This window comes from Podarcis gaigeae (genome assembly GCF_964106915.1).
Source record: "Podarcis gaigeae genome assembly, chromosome: 9".
Classification (NCBI taxonomy): domain Eukaryota; kingdom Metazoa; phylum Chordata; class Lepidosauria; order Squamata; family Lacertidae; genus Podarcis; species Podarcis gaigeae.
This window is the reverse complement of record NC_139685.1, coordinates 6,615,475-6,642,104: the sequence shown is the minus strand read 5'-3', so window position 1 is coordinate 6,642,104 and position 26,630 is coordinate 6,615,475. Positions and strand designations below refer to the sequence as shown.

Sequence of the window (26,630 nt, the reverse complement as noted above, 5' to 3'; positions counted from 1 at the left end):
AAACTCTAACAGAGATTACAAGCTCAAACTCATAAAAATAGGTATAGCACAATTATTCATTACAGAATTAGAGATAAGAGTTGATAAGTAGAGATAAGTTCACGTTAGTCTAGATTCGTCGTGGAGGTCTTAGTTTCAATCACTGAGCAGAAGTCAGAAGTCAATTAAGTTTGATGACTTTCAGATAAATATATCCTGTTATTTTCTACGTTTCTCAAGCATAACAAGTGTGGGTAGATCAACGTCTATCTTGAGCTTTTCTGTGCGTTTTCAATTTGGAAATATTGAAATTGAAAGTTTTCAAACTGACATGACCCTTTAAAAATTAGCTGATGAAGGTGAATACATCGAAACAGGGCCCTGTCCTGGTTTCTAATCCATAACTGACTTCTTGGTTACAGATAGGTAGCCGTGTTGGTCTGCCATAGTCAAAACAAAAAAATTCCTTCCAGTAGCACCTTAAAGACCAACTAAGTCAGTTCTTGGTATGAGCTTTCGTGTGCATGCACACTTCTTCAGATACACAGAAGTGTGCATGCACATGAAAGCTCATACCAAGAACTGACTTAGTTGGTCTTTAAGGTGCTACTGGAAGGAATTTTTTTGTTTTGACTTCTTGGTGTGCTTTTTTCTTTGTATAAATGAAATAAATAGCTCTCAGCCTTGATGATGTGTTATAGAATTGTAAGGAAGCCAGAACAGCCTCCTGCTGGATCAGGTCAGTGAGCTATCTAGTCCAGCATCCTCTTTTCACAGTGGCAAACCAAATGCTTATGGGAAACCCACCAGCAGGATCCATGCACAAGAGCTCCCTTCCCCTTCTCTGGTCTCTAGCAACTGGTCTTCAGAAGCACTGTTGCCTCCAACAGGTCACCATCGATGGTCACCATCTATAGCCCTCTCATGCTCCATGAATTTGTCTGGTTCTCTTTTGAAGCCATCTAGTTTGCAGCTGGGATATGGGTGGCGCTGTGGGTTAAACCACAGAGCCTAGGACTTGCCGATCAGAAGGTCGGCGGTTCGAATCCCCGCAACGGGGTGAGCTCCCGTTGTTTGGTCCCTGCTCCTGCCCACCTAGTCATGCTGGCCACATGACCCAGAAGCTGTCTGCGGACAAACGCTGGCTCCCTCCGCCAATAAAGCGAGATGAGCGCCGCAACCTCAGAGTCGGTCACGACTGGACCTAATGGTCAGGGGTTCCTTTACCTTTACCTTAGTTTGGTGGCCATCCCTGCTTCTTGCATGAGTGCTGCATGAAGAGGGGCTGACTTTTATCTGCCCCAGAGTTGCAAAGGCACTCGTTGAGTGTACCACCAGATTGCCGATAGCTTGCCATGTACCCGCTGTTAGGATATTGATATTCCGTTCCACCTTAAGAACAGGCATGTGGAGTTGTTGTATGTCACATGTCTGTTTACTTCCAGCACAGCTTGCTGGGAACTTCCGTTGTGTATAGCTTTTTCTTATGCTTCCTGCTGTTGGACATGAAAGAGAGCAGACATGTTTTTCTTTGTCCCGAACTATGCTGAATAAACTGCTTGTAAATATGTTTTACATATGCCGCTGTCCGCCACTTCTGTTGCGTGTTATTCACTCTGCTGACTGAGGTGTGCTCAAGCTTCTGAAGGCTTCTGAAGCTGTGTGCCGCTGTTTTGATGCTGTTCCAAGGACCAGAGTTTGCCCGGCTGCCAGCCGGTGGGCTGGAGCCAGCTGGGGGCCTGCAAATTGCTCCCCATTCCCTTGGACACATCCCAGCACCCACTGCTCCACTTTCCAAGGCTGGTCCTCTTGGCCTCCCTCCTCTGCACACGTTGTAACGTCGCCATCTTTATAATCCTATCAAAAGCACAACAGAAGGAAACAGATTCATCAAGCATTTATTATAATTCAATACAAACTCATGGTGATGTAGTGTATCAGAAACAGATGCTGAGGACCAGCCCTGTGTCTGCTCACACACACACACACACACACACACACACACACACACACACCCCTCTGGGAAAGTGCTCCTCACATGCCCAGGCAGCAAAATCTTTCAGCCTCTTTAGTCCTGACTTCTTTTTTACTCTCAGAGACAGGAATTGACCACTTGCATTCTGTTTTCAAAGGAATGTGGAAGCAGGTTCCATCAAAGGTCCAGATTGCCTGGGACTTCTTTTCTCTTTGTGGGATATTGAAGATCATTACTCTTTTTTAAAAAAATAATATTTTATTAGGTTGTAACAAAAAGAAAATTTTTTAGACAATAGATAAAAAACACAAGAAAAATACAAAAACACAAAAATACAAAAGTACAATCATTTAACATATACAGGGGGGAAAAGAATAAAAAATAGAAATCCCTCTTTTTAATTCCTCTCCATTCATTAACTTATTTTCTGACTTCCTCACACCTCCCTTTTTTGTATTCCATTTAGAAATTGGTTCAGCAAATTCATATCTTATTTGTTTATCCTTAATTATTTTCCCTCACATATTATCGTTTCAAATTTTCATCTAATACCAATCTATTCTTGCATATTCTTATTTTGCCTTATCACTAGAACCCCTTCACTTCATTTCAGTGTCATCAACATTCAAAAATTTTACGCTGTTTCTGTAAATAAATTTTAAAATTGAAGATCATTCCTTTCCGCTGTCCCTTCAGAGGAGAGCACTGGGTTCTTTTCTCCCCGCTGTTGAGGGTGGAGAAATTAGGTGGGAAACCAGATGGGAGAGGGAATAGAATGGAGCATACACAACAGGAACAAGCCATTTGTTCTCTCTTCTGATACCCTGACTGGGCTTCCTCTACTTTTCACTGATCACCAGGTTTCTCCAGCTGCTGGACCTCCTGAGCAGCCAACATGGAACATGTCCTACCTGTTCCAAGGACGGGATGGAGCAACTGCTTTCTCGGATGATACCGCCCTGGTGATTGAATACTTCAAAAAAAGTAAGTCTTTATCTCTGGGAAGTAAGGGTGGAAATTGATAAAATGATGCCTGGCTTGGAAAGATAAGTGTTTCTCTCACCCTTTACAGATAGGTAGCCGTGTTGGTCTGCCATAGTCAAAACAAAAAAAAATTCCTTCCAGTAGCACCTTAAAGACCAACTAAGTTAGTTCTTGGTATGAGCTTTCGTGTGCATGCACACTTCTTCAGATACACTGTGTATATCTGTGTATATCAGATACACTGTGTGTATCTGAAGAAGTGTGCATGCACACGAAAGCTCATACCAAGAACTAACTTAGTTGGTCTTTAAGGTGCTACTGGAAGGAATTTCTCTCACCCTTGTAGCACAAAAATTGGCAGATGCACAATGAAACTGAACTCTGGAGGATTCATAAGTCTTTCTTCACACAGTGCATAGTTAAGCTATAGAGCTCACTGCTGCAGGAGACATTGATGGCCACGAACTCAGATGGCTTTAAAAGAGGATTGGACAAATTTATGGAGGAGAGGGCTATTAAGCATGAGGGCTGTATTCTGCCTCCACAGTCAGAAGCAGTGATGCTAGAAATTGCAAGAGGGGAGAGTGCTCTTGGGCTCAGATCCTGCTTGCAGGTTTCCAATAATAGGCATCTGGTTGGCCACTGGGAAAACAAGATGCCAGATAAGATGCGCCCGATCCAGCAGGCTCTAGCGATGTTCTTAACAAAGTTTTGACCCCAGCCTCCCCCTTGCTGAGTTCTATTATAGCAGCAGCTAGGCTAAGGAGGAGCAAGCTGAGAGGCAGGGCAAACCCCCCCCCCCACCCGGCTTGGCTGTAAGTAGGAAGGCAGACTGACCTGGTGGGGCAGTGCCCAACCTGCCCCTCTGGACCAGCCCTCCAGTGAGATAAGACCATTTGGGAGTGTGAAATGATTGGTGGGGGATTGTCAAGATGAGATGTGGCACTTAGCAGCACATCAGTATGCAGATGACACCCAGCTCTGCCTCTCTTTCACATCAGAACCAGTGAAGGCTGTGAAGGTCCTGTGTGAGTGTCTGGAGGTGGTTGGAGGATGGATGGCGGCTAACAGATTGAGGTTGAATCCTGACAAGACAGAAGTACTTTTTTGGGGGGGACAGGGGGCAGGCAGGTGTGGGGGACTCCCTGGTCCTGAATGGGGTAACTGTGCCCCTGAAGGACCAGGTGCGCAGCCTGGGAGTCATTCTGGACTCACAGCTGTCCATGGAGGCGCAGGTTAATTCTGTGTCCAGGGCAGCTGTCTACCAGCTCCACCTGGTACGCAGGCTGAGACCCTACCTCCCTGTCTTACCAGAGTGGTGAATGCTCTAGTTATCTCCCACTTGGACTACTGCAATGTGCTCTATGTGGGGCTACCTTTGAAGGTGACCCGGAAACAGCAATTAATCCAGAATGCGGCACCTAGACTGGTGACTGGGAGTGGCCGCCAAGACCACATAATACTGGTCCTGAGAGATCTACATTGGCTCCCAATACGTTTCCGAGCACAATTCAAACTGTTGGTGCTGACCTTTAAAACCCTAAACGGCCTCCGTCTTGTACACCTGAAGGAGCGTCTCCGCCCCCATCGTTCAGCCCGGATACTGAGATCCAGTGCCGAGGGCCTTCTGGCAGTTCCCCTGCTGTGAGAACTGAGGTTACAGGAAACCAGACAGAGGGCCTTCTCGGTAGAGGCGCCCGCCCTGTGGAACGCCCTCCCATCAGATGTCAAGGAAATAAGCAGCTATCCTATCTTTAAAAGACATCTGAAGGCAGCCCTGTTTAGGGAAGTTTTTAATATTTAATGCGGTATTGTTTGCAACACTCAATTGGGAGCCACCCAGAATGGCTGGGGAAACTCAGCCAGATGGGCGGGGTATAAATAAATTATTATTGTTATTATTGTTATTATTACTATTATTATTATATCTGGGGTAAGGCATTTGATTCATTTTTGGATTGTGGACTGTCAGAAGTGGCCTGATGGTCAGTTTTGGTTAAGAATGTATGTAGCACTCTGGTACTATATACTGCATATAGACCACTGTGGTTGGCCCCTGTGAGAACAGGATGCTGGACTAGATGGTCCATGGGCTGGATCCAGCAGGCTCTTTCTATGTCCTGATGTTTGGGGCTGCAAGGTCCATCTTGACCAACAGCTCCAAACATCAATTCCTCTTGAGACAAGATCGGCTGGTTTCCAACTCAGGAGCCTGGGGTGAAATTTTGGATGAGGAGGATTTTGAAAGCATCCCTCTGCCATGTTTCAATGGAGGACTAATCAAGATGTTTTATCCCTGCTTGCCCACCAGATCCGGATGGAGACCTGGAATTCCCACCAAAGTCTTTGGGCTTCTCTGTGCTGCCACTAAGTAATCGTGTCTATCGGAAGCTTGTGGCAGACAGTAGCAGGAATGGAGTTCTTGTAGAAAACCTTCTCATCCAGGTAATAGCGACAATAGGCAACAGGACCTGCTGCAAAATCTCCTTGCCCCTCCACTGTAAAGGGCATTAAGATCAACAAATGAGACCTGCTTAGTTTTGGCTATGGCCTAATGGTTATCAACTTGTGGTAACACATCAACGGTCTTTTTCATTGCTATGGAATTCTCCTCCTGCTGAAATACTGGGGGTCCCATCAGTACTGGCATTCTGCCGGCTTTTGAAAATACAGCTTCTGAATTGGGTCTCCTGTTTTTGATTGCTGTTTTAAGTGTTATGCTGATTTAATGGACTTATATGTCATATATTTAAATTATGGGTGTATGGTTGTATTACTATGCATTTTAATTACAGGTAGCTGTATTTTCATAATTGTTTGTTTGTGGACCACCTTGGTACTCCTGTTCAGGGTTCCATCCACTCTTCCTCTGGTGACCTACTCCATTTCTGGTCATGACTGATCCTCAAGACACTCCTCATCGCTGAGGGCCACAAATTCCCCAGCCCTGAATTAGACCACCTGGGAGTTGCTGATGCCACAACCTCCACAGACCTGCCCTTAGTCCTTGTGGATCGTGTGGACATTCCCTCTTCTGCTTGGTAATGTGCCTCCTACACAGCTAGACAGCTGCTCTGTTTGGCAAAGTGGAATGGAGAACTCAACATACGATTGGAAAAATGAGACATGGAGAGGAATCTACAGATACACTCAGCCCTGGGCCCATCCCTTCACCTTATATAGAATCATAGAATTTTAGAGTTGGGACCATGAGGGTCATCAAGTCCAACCCCCTGCAATGCAGGAAACTTTTGCCCAGCATGGGGCTCGAACCCATGAGATGAAGAGTCTCATGCTCTACAGCAGGCATAGGCAAACTCTGCCCTCCAGATGTTTTGAGACTACAATTCCCATCACCCCTGACCACTGGTCCTGTTAGCTAGGGATGATGGGAGTTGTAGTCCAAAAACATATGGAGGACCGAGTTTGCCTATGCCTGCTCTACAGACTGAACCATCCAATTTGAATGATTCAGTCTTTCCAGACAGAGCCCTATTACTTCTTGTTTCCTCTCACTCAGTCATTGCAGGATCAATCCAGACACCAAGGAAAAGGAATCCACCATGATAACTCCCATTAAGTTTATATAGCAAATCCCTCCCTCTTTTCTAAGTTTAAGAGTCTCATGCTTGTACCAACTGAGCTACCCAGCATCCCCTTGCTGGTGGGCTTTCCAAATAGACCCATAGCTGACTGTGCACTGACTGGGCCCCAGGCTCGATGGACTTGTGATCTGATCCAGCCATGCAGTTCATAACTCTGTGTGTTGACAATTCTTAATCAACCGTTTGTCTTTGTTGATTTCTCAGGATACAAACCTGCGCACCAGAAGTGGAGAAGTCCCAACTGTCCAGCTTGGTGTTCAGTTGATAAATTCAGAGGTGAGACACATGGAAATGCCAACAAGATCAGCTTGGGGAGCTCCAGATACGAGATACCCGAGAATCTTGCCTTCGTTAAAAAAAGGGGGTGGGACTGGACAGCTCAGATGGTCCATGCAGGACACTGGTGAACAAGCTGTACCCTGAGAGCTGCATGCAGCCCTCAGCCCAGTTTCAGGTGGCCCTTGGCCTAATTCATGTGGTTGGGGAGCAGCGGCATCAGGTATAGGGGGAAGAGGGGGCTTCAAATCCCCCAATATTTTTTGGCAGGTGGCAGCACCCCACCAATATTGAGAGGAGCCCCCCCCCACTGCCGCCGCCCGCCATACTCTCCAGCCCCAGCCTCCGCCCGGCAGCCCAAAAGCCAATCAGCGGCTGGGATGAGCAGGCATGGAGAATTCCCTCTTTTCATCCTGCCCCACCTGGGGCATCCCAGGCAGCTTCACGTGTCGTGTGACAGCACCCGCTCAATGGGAGGGGCATGCTGGCTTCCCTGCTGGAGAGGAGGGGAAATATGAAGGTAGCAATGAAAGAGAGAGAAATGAGTGCCCCCACCTGTAGGATTGTTGACATGTCTGCTTAGCAAATTCGTGCTAACTGCAGTCTCAGGACTTCAACATCTGGCAATGAAGTTTAGTTTGCCTAGCACACATCTGAACAGTGTAGTGTCAGAAAATGCTTCTTCAGTATCACCTACCTGATAACCTGTTGTCATTGGTGTGTCTACAGGTTCAGTTTGGTTAACACATCAGCATTTTTCTGACACTGTTGAGTCTGGCCCCTTCCATTTCCCACCCACTTTTGACTCCAGCCCCACACACCAGACTATATTTAGGGGGGGAATGAACGAATTCCTATGCCCCACAAGTAACCCAGAGATGCATTTTAAATAAAAGGACACATTCTACTTGTGTAAAAACACACTGATTCCCGGACCGTCCGTGGGCTGGATTTAGAAGGCGATTGGGCCGGATCCAGCCTCTAGGCCTTAGTTTGCCTACCCATGGACTAGTGCCTCATGATGTTTAGTTGGAATCTCCTTTCATAGAAGCATAGAATGGTAGGGTTTGAAGGGACCCCAATTCTGCAATTCTATAATTCTTTGAATGCCTGTCTCTGTGATACTTTGGATATTATCCTTCAAATGTGATGCTTTGTCAGAATCAAAACAAGCTGGAGATGCCAACACACCGAAAGCACTCGGATTCCAAATGTTCTGGGTAGAGCATGGGTGTGACACTTGTCTTGAGAATGCTAAATGTTCCAGACCTTTGCATGTTTGGCACCAGACTGCACACTCCTGACTCTAACCATGCTGCTATTTGAACCTGGGCTGGCGATCCTCTTGGGCTGCTGCCTTGAATGGAGCTCCCCTCCATCGGCCCTCCTGTGATCATGTGATCCTGCCCGAGAGGTGCAAAAATCACTGCAGACAGCAGGCAACGGGGCAGCCAGCTCCTCTGGAAAGAGAGAGTGCCCCTGGAGGCAGTTCATGAATATAGATGATGGTTTGCATTCTCTTGTAAAGCCCTCTGCCCTCCCTCCTCTGCCTCAAGCGCTTGCAAAGGAGTCTGTGTTAAAATAACAGAGAAGCCGAGAGGCTCAGCCTTGCTAAGCACCAACTCCAGCCTGTCAGTCCAAATTAGGTTGTAAAGGATGGAGGGAATGTGCCTGCCCCTGCGCTCTGCAGCGAAAAAGGGGGAGAAAGTGTGGGGGAGGGAGGCTGCTTAAAATACCAAGAGGTTCTCTTCTGTCTGCCAGCAGCTGGCCCACAAATAACAGGAATCGACGTTGCACTGAGTCACGTGTGCAGATCTAACCTGCTGTTCCCAGTGCTCAGAGTTCATGGCCTCTCTTAGGTTGCCGCTCATCATGGACTGTTTGGACACAGAGGAATGGTGGAAGGAACCATAAAGGGAAGAAGGCTCAGATCCCAGGGAATGATGGTGGGACAATGATGAGTAGTGTTGTAAACAAAAACTGCCCTTATGGGGTATCCATAGTATTGGGGTATTGGTAGGAGAAAATAACAGAGGCCAACCAAAGAATATTGAGAAGCAAAGCAGCTAGTAAGCCTGATCTTTATTGATCTTTTGCAACAGGGTGCTCCTCTCACATGCAGAAAAGGAGGAGGAACCCAGAACAATGGCGCACAGGGCCTTATAAAGACTTTTGAAATTGCCACCCTGTAGATCAAGACCACCGCCAGAAACATCATACATACATCACAGAAGGGGTGTAACCTAAGACCACCACCCCCCAGATACATCATACCTACATCACAGAAAAGGCGGTCTAAAACAGGAATTTGAATGTTGTTTTTCCTGGTTGCCAGGTTATCTGATTGTCTTTCCTGATAGTCTTTCACCCATTAAAATGCTGATTACTCAATTCCTGAGACAATGGGAAGGCTCACTGACCGCCCTCCCCCCTCCTTGCAGGGAAAACATTTAGTCAGTTTGGGAATCAAAATGGTTTCAGGTCGGTCTTCCTGTGCTGATCTATGTACGTGCTTGGTTGGTACACTTATGAACATTACCATATATCTAAGACCTCAAAATTCCTATCACAGTAGTCAGGGGGAGAACACTGGGAAGAGGAGCTGTCAGAAGATGAAGGGGTAACAGGCTCAGTGAGTTGAGAGAGTCTGTGGTGGAAAGAAATCCAGAATCAGGGCAGAAGCTGAAGCAGATAAGTGAAAGGAGGGAAACCAAGAGGCAGAGGTGTGTCAGGCTAGTGAAGAGTCATGAGTGTCTCCCCCTCCTGCTGCAGTAATCTCCCCTCCTGCCTAGTTTCCCAGAACCAGGAGAGGCATGGAATGGACGGAGCAAAGACAGGCTGCATGCAGGCACAGTCTCCGATTGCTTGCAAGAAGCCCTGGAGAGGAGGAGACATAGAAGGCTCTGGGGAGGCAGGGACTTGGAGTCTCAGCAATGATTTCATGGAGTAAGACCTAGAAGGCATGAGCTGCTGTGTTCATTAGGCCTGAAACCCCACCATGTCTGTGAGGATTGTGTTCCACAAATGAAGAGTTAACACCAGCTTTTAACTGTGTAATTTACTAACTGGCTCGTTTGGTGACACTGCCTTCCCATAGGCTTTGGAGGTCAGGCATTCAGCCTCATCTGCACTCATTGCAAATGCTAAGCTTTGCTGGACTCCAGAACATTAGCTGCAATATTTGTTTGCTTGTTTGCTTGCTATTGCTAGACAATGGCACCATATACAGGGGGCCCTGGGGGCCTGGGCACCCATAAAAATTTTTATGTGGGTGCCTGGCCTCTGCTACCCGCACTGTCACCCCCTACTGGGACTCATTTAGGTACATTAATTTCAGTGGGTTTGCTCTGAGCAGGGCTAACCTTGGATGCAACCCCCTGGATAGTGTTTTTTATTTTTCCAGAAGCTGCTTTGAGACATTTGGTGAAAAGTAAGGTATAAAATTCTTCAGTAATACAGAGGTACCTCAGGTTAAGAACTTAATTTGTTCCGGAGGTCCATTCTTAACCTGAAACTGTTCTTAACCTGAAGCACCACTTTAGCTAATGGGGCCTCCCACTGTTGCCGTGCTGCTGGAGCACAATTTCTGTTCTCATCCTGAAGCAAAGTTCTTGACCCGAGGTACTGTTTCTGGGTTAGCCTGTAACCTGAAGCGTATGTAACCCAAGTCTGTAACCTGAAGCGTATGAAACCTGAAGTGTATGTAACCGGAGGTACCACTGTATTGCAATTAATAACAGCAGTTACAGACTGCACAGACTAGAGACTCTTTCATTGCCCTGGGCTGAACCTCCTAAGTATATCTACATTGTAGAAACATTATTTTTACAGGGCATGGGTGGGGCATTCTGGGACTGGTGCTACAGTTGCAGAAAACAGCTGTGCCTTTGCCTTCTCCCCACCACCACCCCTCCCCATCCGCAAAGTTAATTTGGGACCGAACTTCAAGCCGGCAGGTTAATTCCATTGCTCTCCCCCCCACAAAGCGCCGGGCCCCCTGGCTGGGGCAGGGCTGTCTGGCGAGCTACTTTGGAGTAATGGCCCAGGGGGTCAGCGGAGGGGGGCCGCGTGTGATGAATTATTCACAGAGGTGCTGGTAAGTGCAGAATTAATCCCCTTCCTTCCAGCTGGCTGCTGCACTAAATTATCACTCCTAGTCATGCGGGAAAATGCTGCGGAATTCATTTAGCTGATTATTGTTTTGATCTAAGGGCTGTTGTGTTCTTTTTTATCCCCCTTCCCCAGTTCTCCTCCTCCTCCTCCTCCTCTTTCTCCCCCTCCCCAACTAATGTATGTACAAGCGAGGGAGCGGGGGGGGGGGGGAAATATCAGGTGACAAGCTCAGCTTCTCAATCCTGCCCTTAAAGCTTGTTTCAGCAAATCGGCCCTAGCAACAATGGAGAAAAAAATGGATTTGTTGCTAGCAGCACAAAGGAAAGGGAGGAGGGCGGTGGGAAGCGGCGCCGCGAGTTCAAGCAATCACAGCTTTGCGATGAACTGGACCGTTTTAAGCGCTAACCTCCCAGAATCCATCAGATTTTTTTATGAGCAACCTGGCAGGCGGTCGGTGTAAAGAGTGCAGGCTTTGGAAAGGTTTAAAATGTGCCAAAATCACTGGTATCCAAGAGGCAGTTGGAGTCACCTGTAGATCCTTTCTGCGCCCTTGGATTTTTAGTTGGGGAGAGCGCTCTTGCGCACGGGTCCTGCTTATTGGCTACCCAGACGGGCCATGATCCAGCTGCTCTTATGTTTTTCACACACACACACACACACACAGAGAGAGAGAGAGAGAGAGAGAGAGAGAGAGAGAGAGAGAGAGAGAGAACCAAGCCTTGGTATGGCAACAGGCTAGAGTGAATAAGGCAAGAGGCCTGTGAACGTACAGTTCTGTTTCAGCCATTTGGAGGGAGGGTTGCCCCCTTTTAGGAGGTTTCCTCACGTTTCCCCCCTACTTCTAGATACCCCAGCGATCCCCCAAGCAAACAGAATCCTTCCTCTTCTTTGTAGGTGGTGGCATAGTGATTGGCACTCACCGCCGAACTTGGGAGCTAGTGGGAGCAATTGCGTATGTTAGCAGCATTGGTTTGCCCAGCAATTCAGAGTGACAACTCAGAGGGAGCTTACAAAGGAGGAACATGCTGGTTCGGTTAAGCATGAGAAAAAGATGAGCTCTGTAGGTTCCAGCCTCCTCTTCATGCCTCCCCATTCCACTGAGACGGGTTGCCAAATTTGTGCGCATTTATTATTGAGCTTTTTGGAGGAAACCTCCCTCCAAAATTGTGATTTTTAAGCTTTTTGAGCTGTTTCTGCTGGTTTTTCCATCATGTTCCCAAAGCCATTTTTACACCTGAAAACCAGGACATGCCAGGAATTTAGCCTAACTGAGACACATTCTCATGTACCAGGCCACAAATCTCCTGAGTTGCTGTGCCCGCTGCCTCCATACCCTTTCATTCTTTTTCCTCATGCAGAAGGGCCATGGCTGAGTTTGTAAGTGAATCTGCTTTGCAGGCAAGAAGTCCTGGGTTCAACGTCTAGCATTTCCAGGTGAGGCTGGGAATGTCCCCTGCCTTAAACCAGGGATGGCCACCGACTTGGATGGCTTTAAAAGAGGATTAGTCAAATTCATGCAAAAGAGGGCTACTGATGGTTACTAGCTCTGCCTCCGCATCAGAAGGTAGCAACCCTTCTGAATGCCAGAGGAGAGAGAGTGGATCTTGAGTTTGAATCCTGCTTGCTGGTTCTGGGAATGTTCAGGGAGGCAGGAGAGGATATATTGTTTAATTATATCCTTTCCAACTTGCGCTAGCAAGTTCTATAATTTAGCAGAGTAACATTCCCCTTTTTAAACTTACACAGCAGATAGGTTTGCCAGGCTTGTATAAGCCTCTAAAATAAGTTTCCTGGTAATTCCCCTCCTAAAAAGAATAGACACAACACAGTCTTGTATAAAAGTATAAAAGAGTTTACTCACACATCCTGTTCACAGATGGATCTCAGAAGGCAGACTTAAGTTACAAAAATTATATACACCTGGAATCTATCCCATAGGGAGATAGTTCCTTTGTCCTCTCTTGGCCAAGAGAGCATCTCAGGCTGATGCTTCTTCTACGAAAGAAAAATAGAGAAGCGATGTGGTGGCAAGTCCAGTGCTTTTGTTACCTGCACAGGTGAGGTCACGCCCACCTCTGGTCACATGTAGAAGAAGCTTGTCCCAGCACAGGAGGAAACAGAAAGTTTATCTACTGCCTGGACAAACATCCCTCTTAATAATAATAATAAATTTTATTTATATCCCGCCCTCCCCAGCCGAAGCCGGGCTCAGGGCGGCTAACAACATTAAAACAGCACAAAGGTACAGCACAAACAATACTCTAAAATCATTCATTATAAAATTGATGTCTAAACATGTCCACTCTAGGAATGTTGTATTTGACTGCTCTGTGTTTCACACCCCACACTGGTTTCCCACAGACAACTGTTCAGCCACTGTGAGAGCACAATGCTGGACTAGATGGGCGACTGGCCGGATCCAACAGGCATTTCTTTTTTTAAAAAAAATAATTTTTATTCAAATTTCCAATAACCAATCCATTTATAATTAAACATCCAATTTAACTTATACATTCTTTTAGACTTCCATCAGCCTATCTGACAATTTTCATATTTATCACAACTTCTCACATTTCATACATTTATGTTGCACTTTGACAATCCCTATTTTATCTTCTCTTTTAAGCGACATTCCAGTTTATTTTTTTTCACAGAGCTTCTTGAAATCCAACAAGCGTTAATTCCTGATCACACACAGTTTTCATATACTCTGTAAATTTATTCCAGTCCTCGGTGAATCTCTGATCGCGTTGGTTTCGAATTTTTCCGGTTAATTTGTCCATTTCTGCATATTCCATCAGTTTCATTCTCCATTCTTCCCTCGTTGGCATTTCTTCCTGTTTCCACTTTTGGGCCAACAAAATTCTGGCTGCTGTTACTGCATATCTAAATAACTTCACATCTTTCTTTTCAACATCATTCCCTAATATACCAAGTAACAATGCTTCTGGTTTTTTTACAAAAGTATATCTCAACATTTTTTTCATCTCATTATAAATCATTTCCCAAAAGCATTTCACTTTCTTACATTCCCACCACATATGATAAAATGTTCCTTCTTTCTCTTGACATTTCCAACATTTATTACTAACTTTAAACATCTTTTCAAGTTTCGCAGGAGTCATATACCATCTATATATCATTTTCATAACATTTTCCTTTATCGTAGTACATGCGATGAATTTCATTCCCTCTTTCCATAGTTTCCATAGTTTTGTCCACTCCTCTAATTGTGTTACATTTCTTGTGTTACATTTTTCACCCTCAAGAGTAGCTGACACATGGACCGAACAAGTCATACAGCAGCACCTTATGTCAACATTTCCACAACCAGAACCCCCCCCCCCAAAAAAAAAACTGACACAAAATCTGCATTTGCGTGGTATGAGCTACCATTTGGGGGGTTTAATTAAATCTAATAGAAACAACACTTTTGATCCTACATTTCTTTTCCTTGCTCGCTGTCACTTTAAACTGTTTTAACCAAGTAACAAATTGGGGTTTTCGGGTGGTCTTTAGAAGAAGAAGAAGAAAAACACACAAAAGGCAATCCCGGCTGATAACAGTAGAATTAAAAACCCCATCATGCGATGTGACTTGCTTTAAAGTGTCAGCTACTGAGAAGTCCCTTAGTGCCCAGTGGGCTGTAGAAAGGTGCGGAGAGAACATAAATTAAACTGATAATGTTTGACGATGGAAAGAGAGACGCTCTTTCCCTTGGGGTGGAGGAGAGCAGTCTGTTGCCAGGCCTATGGGCATCTACCCTCTGACAACAATGACTGTTGTTGTTTTTTGTCACTTTGCCTGCAGAGTGGGCCATTTGTTGATCTTGTTTTATTTATGAATCACTTCCCAGGTAGCATCTCAAAGCCATGTAGCAATAAAAAAAAACCCACAATGAAAATGTGTATTAAAAATATCCTGTTAAAATGAATTAGAACCATTTCATATACAGTGGTACCTCGGGATGCAAACGGGATCCGTTCCGGAGCCCCGTTCGCATCCTGAATGGAACGTAAAATGCAATGGCGCATCTGCGTGTGCATGAGTCACGTTTTGCCGCTTCCACGCATGCACGTGACGTCACTTTGAGCATCATCTTTTAATGCAGAATGGACCAAATTTCTCCCCCATTCCTAATATGAAGTGAGCCAATATTTTAGGTGTTCTGTTTACAACATGTATATTGTGGGAATGTTCAGGGAGGCAGGAGAGGATATATTGTTTAATTATATCCTTCCCAACTTGTTAACACAAGTTCTACAGTTTAGCAGAGTAACATTCCCCTTTTTTTCCATAGCGGATAGGTTTGCCAGGCTTGTATAAGCCTCTAAAATAAGTTTCCTGGTAATTCCCATTTATTACCTCATAAAAAGAATAGACACAACACAGTCTTGTATAAAAGTATAAAATAGTTTACTCACACATCCTGTTCACAGATGGATCCCAGAAGGCAGACTTAAGTTACAAAATATATACACTTGGAATCTATCAGGCTGATGCTTCTTCAACAAAAGCAAAATGGATAAGAGAGAGATGGCTGCCTCCCCTGTGCTATTTTGTTACCTGCACAGGTGAGGTCACGCCCACCTCTGGTCACATGTAGAGGAAGTTTGTCCCAGCCCAGGAGGAAACAGGAAGTTCCGACTGGCTGATCTAGACATCCCCTTTTTATGTCCACTCTAGGAATGTTGTATTTGACTGCTCTGTGTTTCACACCCCACATATATGGCTTTGTACTGGTACCTAATGCAGGGAGTTACAGTGGTACCTCGGGTTAAGTACTTAATTCGTTCCGGAGGTCCATACTTAACCTGAAGCTGTTCTTAACCTGAAGCACCACTTCAGCTAATGAGGCTTCCTGCTGCTGCCGCCACGCCGCTGGAGCACGATTTCTGTTCTCATCCTGAAGCAAAGTTCTTAACCTGAAGCACTATTTCTGGGTTAGCGGAGTCTGTGACCTGAAGCGTATGTAACCTGAAGCGTATGTAACCTGAGGTACCACTGCATCTGAAAACTGCTCCTGTCTGTTTCCTTGTTGCTAGCATACTGCTGTCTCATCTGGATGGACCTGATCTGGCATCCTTTCTAGTTTACCTTTGTGTTTTCCATGCTTCACTTAGGCACTGGGACATTCCCGGGGGTAGTGCTACCTGGCTTTCATTTCCGCAGAACGAAAGGGCATGGGAATCCTGTGGCTTGTGTGCGATATTTGCTTTGAATACAAATAGTTCTCCTCTATCCTGCCTTGGAGCCCTGTGTCCAGTTCTGGGTGCCACAATTTAAGGATATGGAAAAGCTGGAATGTGTGCAGAGGGGGGAAATATTGGGGGAAAGGTGATATGGTAGTCATCTTCAAATATCTGAAAGGGTGTCACGCAAAAAATGGAGCAAGCTTCTTTTCTGCTGCTCCAGATGGGAGGATCTGGACCAATAGATTCAATAGATGACAAGAAGTGAGATTCTGCCTATATCCTAGGAAGACCTTTCTGGTGGCAAGAGCCATTCAACAGTGGAAGGGACTCCCTTGGGAGGTTGTGGACTGTCCTTCCTTGGAGGTTTTAAGCAGAGGTTGGATGGTCATCTGTCAGGGACTTTTCAGTTGTGACTCCTGCACAGCAGGGGGTTGGACTAGATGACCCTTGGGTACCCCTTACAATCTATAACACTGTGTTTCTATGAAATAAAAGAGGGCTAGGATGATATGAGCTTCCTCTTATGTTTTGCTGCTGTCCAGCTCTCTTACAAGATTTTGGAGATTTCAGGGTTTGGGGTGAAGTCAAAGGGGCATAATATAGGGCCTGGCACTGTTAGGCAGTTGTTGTTGTTGTTTAGTCGTTTAGTCGTGTCCGACTCTTCGTGACCCCATGGACCAGAGCATGCCAGGCACTCATGCCTTCCACTGCCTCCTGCAGTTTGGTCAGACTCATGCTGGTAGCTTCGAGAACACTGTCCAACCATCACGTCCTCTGTCGTCCCCTTCTCCTTGCGCCCTCCATCTTTCCGAACATCAGGGTCTTTTCCAGGGAGTCTTCTCTTCTCATGAGGTGGCCAAAGTATTGGAGCCTCAGCTTCACGATCTGTCCTTGCAGTGAGCACTCAGGGCTGATTTCCTTCAGAATGGATAGGTTTTATCTTCTTGCAGTCCATGGGACTCTCAAGAGTCTCCTCCAGCACCAGAATGCAAAAGCATCAATTCTTCGGCGATCAGCCTTCTTGATGGTCCAGCTCTCACTTCCATACATCACTAGCTTCCCCCAGAACCTTCCCACTCCCATCAGAACAACGCTATACAAACCAATTGTTGTTGCTGTTACCAGGAAAGCAGGTGACCAGGCCACTGGTACGCCAATATTTTGGAGAATTTTCAGCTCAGCCCTAAAATATATCTGAGCCTACGTGAGAGCAAAGAGGCACCCTTACAAGGAAGTGTTTGCCCTTCTCTGTGTTGAGCTCCCTAGGGATTGAGAGGCTGAAACAGGGATGGGGAGCCTTGGACCTCTTCAAGCCCATCTGCCCCGCATGGCCCAGGGATAATGGGACACGGATGTCTGGCTTTATCTGACGGGCGGCTGCGGGGCTCCCACTTCTACGTCTCTTTACATCCTGGCAAACCAGATCTTTCTCTCTCTCACGCGCTCATTCTCTTTTTTTATATATTAATTTTTATTAAATATTCAACAGTAATTAAACATACTTTTACATCTTATACAATTTTTTGACTTCCATCAATCTCGTCTGAAAATTTTCCAATCTGATCTCTTAGTATACATTTCTTACTTTCCCTATTACATTTACGTCTCATAGCTGGTATCTCTATTCTTTTTCTACTTTGTAACGTTTCATATATTTCTCCTTACAAAACTTCTTGTGGTCCTACCAGCGTAATTTGTTGATTACAGTTGCTCTTCAAATAGTTCATATACTTCTTCCAATCTTCTGTGAATCTCTGGTCCCGCAGGTTTCGAATCCTTCCTTCATTTTGTTCAATTCTGCATAGTCCATTAATTTTATCTGCCATTCACCTCACACGCTCATTCTCAACAAGTGCTGTTTTTCACAAACATCTTCATCCTCTTAGTGGAGTTGTGTGTGTGTGTGTGTGTGTGTGTGTGTGTGTGTGTGTTTAGTCTTCGTCCAGCTGAAATGGCTTCCTTAGGTACTGTTGCCAAGTTATAATTTATTTATTCATAATACATTGATGAGCCAGTGAGTAAATCACATTGTGCATGTTGGAGTTAACTCTTTATTAGCAAGACCAGGATCTGCACAGACATGACAGAATGTCAGGCCTAATGAGCACAGCAGCTCATCCCTGGTGGGTCCTGCCCTATTTATCAGTTGCTGAGACCGAAAGTCCCTGTCTCCCCACAGCTGTCTTAAGTCTCCTCTTTTCCAGGGGTTTCGCCCAAGTAATCTGAGACTGCCTTCTGTGAAGCTAACCTCTCCTCTGCCCTCTTCTTGCCTCTGCCCCCTTCTGGGAGACCAAGGGGGAAGGGATCTCATTGTTAGGATATAGTTCCGTTCCACCTTAAAAGGGTACAGGCCTGCTTACAGTGGTGCCTCGAAAGACGAAATTAATTCGTTCCGCAAGTTTTTTCTTCTTGCGAGTTTTTCGTCTTGCGAAGCACGGTTTCCCATAGGAATGCATTGAAAATCAATCAGTGTGTTCCTATGGAAACCGCCTTCAGACCAGGTCCGGGGACAGTCTGTCCCCCGACCTCTTCTGAAGGCTGGGGGGGGGACAAGGGCTTTTCTTCCCACCCCCAGCATTTTAAAAAAACTCTGGGACAGCGGAGGACTTCTCCGCTGTCCGGGGCCATCTTAAAAGCCCCCGGGAAGGCAGGCAGGGGGGACAAAGACTTTCGCCCCCCGCCAGCCTTCAGAAGAGGTCCTGGACCTCTTCTGAAGGCCGGCGGGGGGCGAAATTCTTTGCTCCCCCCTGCCTGCCTTCCCGGGAGAGCGGAGAAACGCAGCGCGTTTCTCCGCTGTCCCGGACGGCTTTTGAAGTCTTTGTTCCCCCCCCCCCCGCCTGCCTTCAAAAGCCGTCCGGGATAGCGGAGAAACACGCTGCGTTTCTCCACTCTCCCGGGAAGGCAGGCAGGGGGGAGCAAAGACTTTCGCCCCCCGCCGGCCTTCAGAAGAGGTCGACCTCTTCTGAAGGCCGGCGGGGGGCAAAAGTCTTTGCTCCCCCCGGCTGCCTTCAAAAGCCGTCCGGGATAGCAGGAAGCGCTTCCCTGCTATCCCGGACTGCTTTTAAAATGCTGGCGGTGGGGAGCAAAGCCTTTCGGCCCCCGCCGGCCTTCCTGGACCTCTTCTGAAGGCCGGAGGGGGGGAAAGGCTTTGCTCCCCACCGCCAGCATTTAAAAGAGGTCCCCGGAGATTTCCCTATGGGCTTTCTTCTTGCGAAGCAAGCCCATAGGGAAATTCGTCTTGCTAAGCGACTCGCAAACGGAAAACCCTTTCGTCTTGCGGGTTTTCCGTCTTGCGAGGCATTCGTCTTGCGGGGCACCACTGTACTTCCAGCACAGATCTGCTGGGAACTTCCGTTTGTATATGCATTGCTGCTGTTTTGCCCTTTGTTCCTGCTGCTGAATAAAATGCTGTAATATACAGTCATACTTTGGGTTGAATGTGCTTTGGGTTGAGCGCGTTCGAGTTGCGCTCCGCGGCAACCCGGAAGTAACGGAGCGTGTTACTTCCGGGTTTCACCACTCACACATGCGCAGATGCTCAAAATGACGTCACGCGCGGAAGCGGCAAAAAGCAACTCGCGCACACACAGACGCGCTCTCACTTGTTACGTTCGCTTCAGGATGCGAACGGGGCTCCGGAACGGATCCTGTTCACATCCTGAGGCACCACTGTACTGCTTACACATGGCTCTGTCCACCTCTTCTACTGTGAGAAGATTTATTCACTCTGCTGATAGAGCGTGCACAGGTCTCTAAATGTATCTGAGGCTCGTGTCACTGACTGATGCTGTTCCAAGGGAGACCGGTGATCGTCCGGCTGCCGGCCAGTGGCTGGAGCCAGCTAGGGGCCTGCCTGATGCCCCCGTCTCCCCAGCAGTATCCCAACACTCATTGCAGCAGGAGAGGGAGACACTCGTGCCTCTTCACCAGCCTGACTCATCTCTGCCTCTTGGCCTCCCTGATTCAGCTTCAGCTTCAGCTCCTGCCCCCGATTCCTGACTTCTTTCTGCCACAGACTCTCCCCACTGACTAAGCCCTGTTATCTCTTAAGCTTCTGACACACCTTCCTTGTCTTCTCCTTCTGACCACTCATTGTCTTCCCACTGCCACTCCCATTTTTACTCTGAGGAAAGCTTACTTGAATGTTGCCCACTGCTACTGAGTGAGATGGGCCCAAATTAAGGCAGCATCCTGTCATCCACTGCTTCTAGGCCAGGGGACGGACCAGCACAGAAATTTGTGGGGTTAGAAGCAAGTAAGTCAGCATGCAAACAAGCGAGTGAGCGAGCAAGCAACAAGCAACTCCAGCAATCCTGCAGCTGTGTTAGCTTGCACATATAAGAGCCGTTGTGATTACAGTAAGGGGGAGGGGGGAGATTATTACAGAAGGAAATGAAAGGCTAGTGCCTGAATGGAGGTGGGTTGTGGGCTCTCCATTATTCTCTGCCAGGTTCCTTCCTGCAATAATCCCCCTCCTCTTTGGCTCAGCATCCTTAGAAAATCTTGATTGTTGCAGAAATTACAGAGGAGTGATAGAATGACTGCCGAATGGAAACGGACTGAGCCAGCCTCGCTTTGTTAGGCAGCTAATGAGTGGAAGACAGCAGGGCCGAAGCAAAGCGGAGCAGAACATGCACACACAGAGACATTGAAATGAACGTCTTTGTGGAAGAACATTTGTCCGTTCCCACTCACTTCTCCCAGAGGAGGGTTTAGGAGAGAGCTAATTGAATTAGGAGCATGTGCAGCACTGCTAGCCAACCTGCCCTGTCTTTGTCAGGCAAAAAGTGGGGTGGGGTGTGGGAACTAGAGTCATCTGTATCCTTCCAGCCCACCTTGGGCGCCATCTGTGCGCTTGGTGTCATTTGCAAGGAGCCTGGTAAACTGTTGCATTTTGCATGAGCCGCTTCTTCCCCACAAGGGTCCGTACAAACTGGGGCGTGACTGCTTCGGATGCCAAGGGCACTCAGCCAAGGTCAAAGGCCTCCCAGCCGAATGAAATATGAAGGCCTAGAAGATGGAGTTAATAAGGCGCTGGTCAACAAGGGCATCAGCAGGGCATCCCCCCTACCACCATTTGGGCAGTTGCTCACTCTACACATCCTTCTCGCGAGCACAAACTCCAGGGATGGAAGAGGATCTGAGCGAGAGAAGAAGCAGAAGTAAAAGGCAGTCCTTCTTCACAAAGGATGTAGAGGGACGTCTGTAGCAGCACGCCTACAGTCGGGTGGGGATCTGTGCTCCTGCTGTCTCGAGGCAGACCCAGTGTTGGAGAGAGGCAGAAACGGGCGACAAGGCATAAGTCACCCGACCTCAGGGGGGGATCCCGAGGGCAGAGCCCATGGCAGCGCGATAAATCTCCCAAAGCGAGAAAACAAAGTATATAGCCAAGAAGCAGGGAGGACCTCCGCACAAAAGGGTTAATTCCCTCTCCGACACAAACACCCCAAAACCTGGCGAGGCAGTGCCAAACTCTCCAAAAAGAGAGAGACTGTTAAAAACAAGACGTTTTACTCCCAAAAACGGCGGTAGAGAACTTAAAATCTTTAACAACTCCCCACTAGCGAAGGTGGGCGGCAAGGGAGAGATGAGATAAAAAGCTTTTTTAGACACAGAGTTTGGCTTGAAATAAAGAGGGGGTCGCAACACAGCACAGACAACTCCTGTTATAATACCCCATGAAGAGTTTGTTAGGAGCCAAAACAAACACCCCAAAGATTTAAGGAAATTGTGATAAGAAAGAGACGGAGATTTTTTGGAAGGGGGGGCAGAACCTAGCTATCTGCAACATGATTGGTCAGTTACGTGTTTTTATTTATTTTCTTGATTTAGGAGGGCAGCTGCCCCCCCCCCCCAGCCTGGCTACGCCCATGGGGCCTGCCAACTTGGAAGACTTTGTAAGAGGATTGGACGAATGATTGGACAAGAGGGCTATCATTGGCTACTAACCACGATGACTATGCCTCTACAGTCTGAGGCAGCCCTAATGAGGCATCGCGGCCTCTAGTCACGGCGGCAGGAGGCTCCGAGGGCCACTTTGCCACCAGCCACCCGCAGCGGCCAATTTGGCGAGTTAGGGATGAATTACAAGGAAATGAGCCGGACTCATTTGCTGGGCACGTCAACGAATGCCGAGGGAGCTGGTGGAGATTGGCTCCTTTCGGGAATGATTGAAGTTTTTGCGCTCGCTGAATCCGCTCCAATTAGAGAGCCACCCCTGTTTGCTTAAGGAGCATCTGCCGAGTGTGTCGTTTGTTTGCACGGTTGATGAGCTACAGACAGCAGCTTCTAATTGATCTGTAGGGCCCTGCCAAGGGAGGAGAGGCAGCCGCTCCCAAGCCAAAAGCAAAATGTCCAACCTTGTCACTGATCTGGGGCCGACAGTGATAGGAGCATGTGATGGCTTATTTCATGGGTAGGCAAATTAAGGCTCGGGGGCCAGATCACCTTCTAAATGCGGCCCACAGACGGTCTGGGAATCAGTGTGTTTTTACATGAGTAGAATGTGTTCTTTTATTTAAAATGCATCTCTGGGTTATTTGTGGGGCCTGCCTGGTGTTTTTACATGAGTAAAATGTGTCCTTTTATTTAAAATGCATCTCTGGGTTATTTGTGGGGCATAGGAATTTTTTGGTTTTTTCCCTTCAAAATATAGTCCGGCCCCCCACAAGGTCTGAGGGACAGTGGAGTGGCCCACTGCTTAAAAAGTTTGCTGACCCCTGCCTTATTCTTTGCAAGAAAGGGGTCTGCGCAAGTACATACATGTGTACTAGAGTTTCCGAAGTCGGACGTGCACACCTAGTTTTGTGACAAGCCAGCGTTCACTAATTGATGCTTTTTCTCCTAACTGTTAAAGACCCAGCAGTCCAGCTAGGAAAATCAGTTGGCAATCTTTGAGACCGAACTGAGACCCTAACTTTCTAAATGCAAACTGAACCGAATTCCCCCCTTCCCAATTTCCCTCACATTCTGATTCTCCATTGACCTTGTCTCCCAGTCCTGCAGACCATCACCAACCTGTAGTCCATCCAGCCTCAACAGTTTTCCGCAGAAGAGTCTGATGTTTTTGAATAAAGCTAATGATATTGATGGTTGTCATGATTTGATGATTAATTTTACAGTTTTCAAAACAGTGTCTTCATCCATACACTGGTTTCACGGCTCTGTACGTAAAAAATGCAACTAGTCCTATACAGTGGTACCTTGGTTTAAGAACAGCTTAGTTTATGAACAACATGGATTAAGAATGCTGCAAACCCAGAAGTAGGTGTTTTGGTTTGTGAACTTAGCCTTGGAATAAGAACATGTTTCGCTTCCTGTTGAGTGTGTTCCATTTATAACTGAGTCCCCCGCTGCTATGGGAAAGCACACCTTGGTTTAAGAACACTTTGGTTGAAGAACGGACTTCCAGAACGGATTAAGTTCGTAAACCAAGGTACCACTGTAATATTGATACAAAATATTAACCATTAAAGGTAAAGGGACCCCTGACCATTAGGTCCAGTCATGGCTGACTCGGGTTGCAGCGCTCATCTCGCTTTTTTGGCCGAGGGAGCCAGCGTACAGCTTTCGGGTCATGTAGCCAGCAGGACTAAGCCACTTCTGGCAAACCAGAGCAGCGCACGGAAATGCCATTTAGCTTTCCGCCGGAGTGGTACCTATTTATCAACTTGCACTTTGATGTGCTTTTCAACTGCTAGGTTGGCAGGAGCTGGGACAGAGCAACGGGAGCTCACTCCGTTGCGGCAATTCGAACCGCCAACCTTCTGATCGGCAAGTCCTAGGCTCTATGGTTTAACCCACAGCGCCACCTGCGTCCCTTAACCATTACCCATGCAATAATTAGCATTGTAATGTTCTACATTTCTTTTTACACAGAGGCCAGACCTGTTTTTGACATCATCCACCACAGATGGCCTTCCTGTCCTGGACCCAGAACTGGTGGGGCAGCTGGGGACTATCAAGGAGCCCTGGACAAGTATAGTGCCCCGAAAAGAGGTGAGTGACTCCCTTTTCTTGAGCTACGTGAGATATGAGATGGTCTAGCGGCAGGACTACGGAGCTGTTTTTCCCTTGAAGTTAGAAATCACTGGGAACTTACGGTGCCTTTGTAACATCTGGCAATTTGCAAGTACAAAAGCAGAGCACATGGAAAGTCAGCACACTCCTGAAGCAAGCAGCTCGACTGCTAGAACTGCATCAATTTATATTTTTTTATTTTTGCAATAATTTTTATTAAGGTGTTCCGTCCTGCAATACAATATGAAAAAGGGAAACAGATACTAAAAGAGGGGGGAAAGAAGCACACAAACAGCAGGGAGAGGATTAAGTACATATATATATATCTGAGGCAGCGGACTCACCTGGAATATATATATTCCAGGAGAGGTGACAAGAGCTTATTTCTGCAATTGAGTGTGGTGGCAACTGATGCAGGTGCCTTTTTTTCCTCGTGAGTCTGTGTGTGTGTGTGTGTGTGTGTGTGTGTGTGTGTGGTCAGATGGGTGGACGTGGGATGGGAAGACCAGCACTGTTTTGTGGCCCTGCCTCTTTCCTTTGCCTCTTTGGATTTGGCGGTCATTTTCTCTTGTGCCATGAACCTCACAGCAGCCATTTTATGACTGGCACCCATGGCACTTTCTCAGAATTCCAAATGTGCCCACTACCCCCAAAAAAGAGTCGGATGAAGACTGAATGCTGAAATATACTCGGAGTCGAGAGTGGGTTTCATGCTCTTTATTCAGCTTATAGTGGTGAGGAGGAATGGAAGTTCCCCCAGAATGTCTGCTTTATATACATTATTTACACAATGGGCCCCATGGGATTGGCTAATTCTGGGATTCACCAGTAGGTCAATCAGGTTGCGGATTCACTTCCACCTGGAGCTGGATTGGGTGGCTCCTGTGGACCAATCGGACTGCTGCATTCTGGATCCTATTGTTCTAAGACCAATCGGACTGCTGCATTCTGGATCCTATTGTTCTAGGATCAATCAGACTGCTGCATTCTGGATCCTATTGTTCTAGGACCAATCAGACTGCTGCATTCTGCTCATAGGTTGTTGTTTGAAATCCAATTGTCCACAAGAAAAAGTCAGCGCTCTCTAGTAACGGCTACGCGGCTTCACTCCGTAAAAATAGCGGTCGATTCAAAACGCCACGCCACTCACCCCACGTCACTTCGGAACCCCAAAAAAGGGGTTTCCCTGCGGGTTGGTGGGGCGCTCCTGGTGTCAGCTTCCTCCGCCTGGGATTTCTAAGGGGTCTCCGCCTTTGCCGCGGCGGTACGACCTGAATTCCACGGAGCGGGTTCCTCTCAGTCAGAGGAACGCCGCCATTGCCAATGGCGCTAACCCGGAAGACTGCTGCATTTTGGATCCTATTCAACTCAGTACATAACAAATGCAGAGCTCTTTCCAGGGGCAGTGGCAGCACACACACGCTCCTCCACCAACTGCCTGAACAAGGTCTATCTTGTTTCCAGAAACTCCAATCTGCATTGCAGGCCAGGCATTGGGCGTACAGTCACAGGTCTACATCACTGGGCATGTGCCAAGGTCCACGTTCCTCTGTGGGGCCCACTGTTTGTGAACCTCCCAGCACTCCTTCTCCTCATCTGCTCACCTGCCCTTTCAAAGCAGAGCCCTGCTGGATCAGGCCCCATCACAGGGGCCAACCAGATGCCCATTGTGGGAAACCAGCAAGTAAAACAGGAGCACAAGAGCCTTCTTCTCTTCCAGCAAGTGGTATTCGGAAGCACTGCTACCTGTGACCACGAAACACAGCAGAGCTATCGTGACTGATAGGCATTGGTCACAGAATCCAAGAATCACAGAATTACAGAACTCTAAAGCTGGAAGGTCGCCTGCCAAGGCTCACCTAGCCCAACTCCACCGCAAAATAGGGAACAGGAAAAAACTCTATGACAGCCCTCCAAACTGCATCAAAACCTCGAGGGAAGGAGAGTCCACTGTCTTCTAATCCTTTGTGGCTTAGGGCCCTCGTAATTACGGGACCACCTCTCCTGGTCTGCCCCGCAGAGGACCTTAAGGTCCATGAATAATCACAGTTTAGAGGTCTCGGGCCCTAAGGAAGTCAGATTATCCTCCACCAGGGCCAGGGCCTTCTCAGTGATGGCCCAACCTGGTGGAATGCTCTGCCCCATGAGACCAGGCCCTGCAGGATTTAACTTCCTTCCGCGGGGCCTGTAAGACAGAGCTATACCACCTGGATTTCAATTCGAACTTAGCCTGATCTTTTATTCCACTTCCTTCCTTCCTTCCTTCCCTCCCCCTCCCCTTTTTATGAAGATTCCCCGCTCTGGGATCCCACAGCTAATTCTCCCCTGGTCTCCCCGCTGGCCCAAGTAGGACTAATTTAGCCAGCTAGCCCTGGTGATCATCTAATGTTTATTGGATGGATTTCCCCCCTAAATTGATTTTTGAATTCTGAATTTATTGCTATTCACGTTTTATACTGTATTTTATGCTGTTTTTTTGTTGCA

The 26,630-nt window shown here is 47.2% G+C and overlaps 1 protein-coding gene across 6 annotated transcripts in view; it reads left to right on the top strand.

The window, feature by feature from the left end:
* The window catches only part of CCDC33 (coiled-coil domain containing 33), a 203,543-nt gene that overhangs the window by 105,911 nt on the left and 71,002 nt on the right, over window positions 1-26,630 (top strand). For all 6 annotated transcript variants that reach the window (XM_083698199.1, XM_083698200.1, XM_083698202.1 and 3 more), the window contains 4 exons: window positions 2,815-2,938; window positions 5,250-5,383; window positions 6,748-6,819; window positions 24,006-24,125. In XM_083698199.1, coding sequence (XP_083554325.1) covers window positions 2,815-2,938; window positions 5,250-5,383; window positions 6,748-6,819; window positions 24,006-24,125 — 450 coding nt within the window. The remainder of the gene's footprint in view (window positions 1-2,814; window positions 2,939-5,249; window positions 5,384-6,747; window positions 6,820-24,005; window positions 24,126-26,630) is intronic.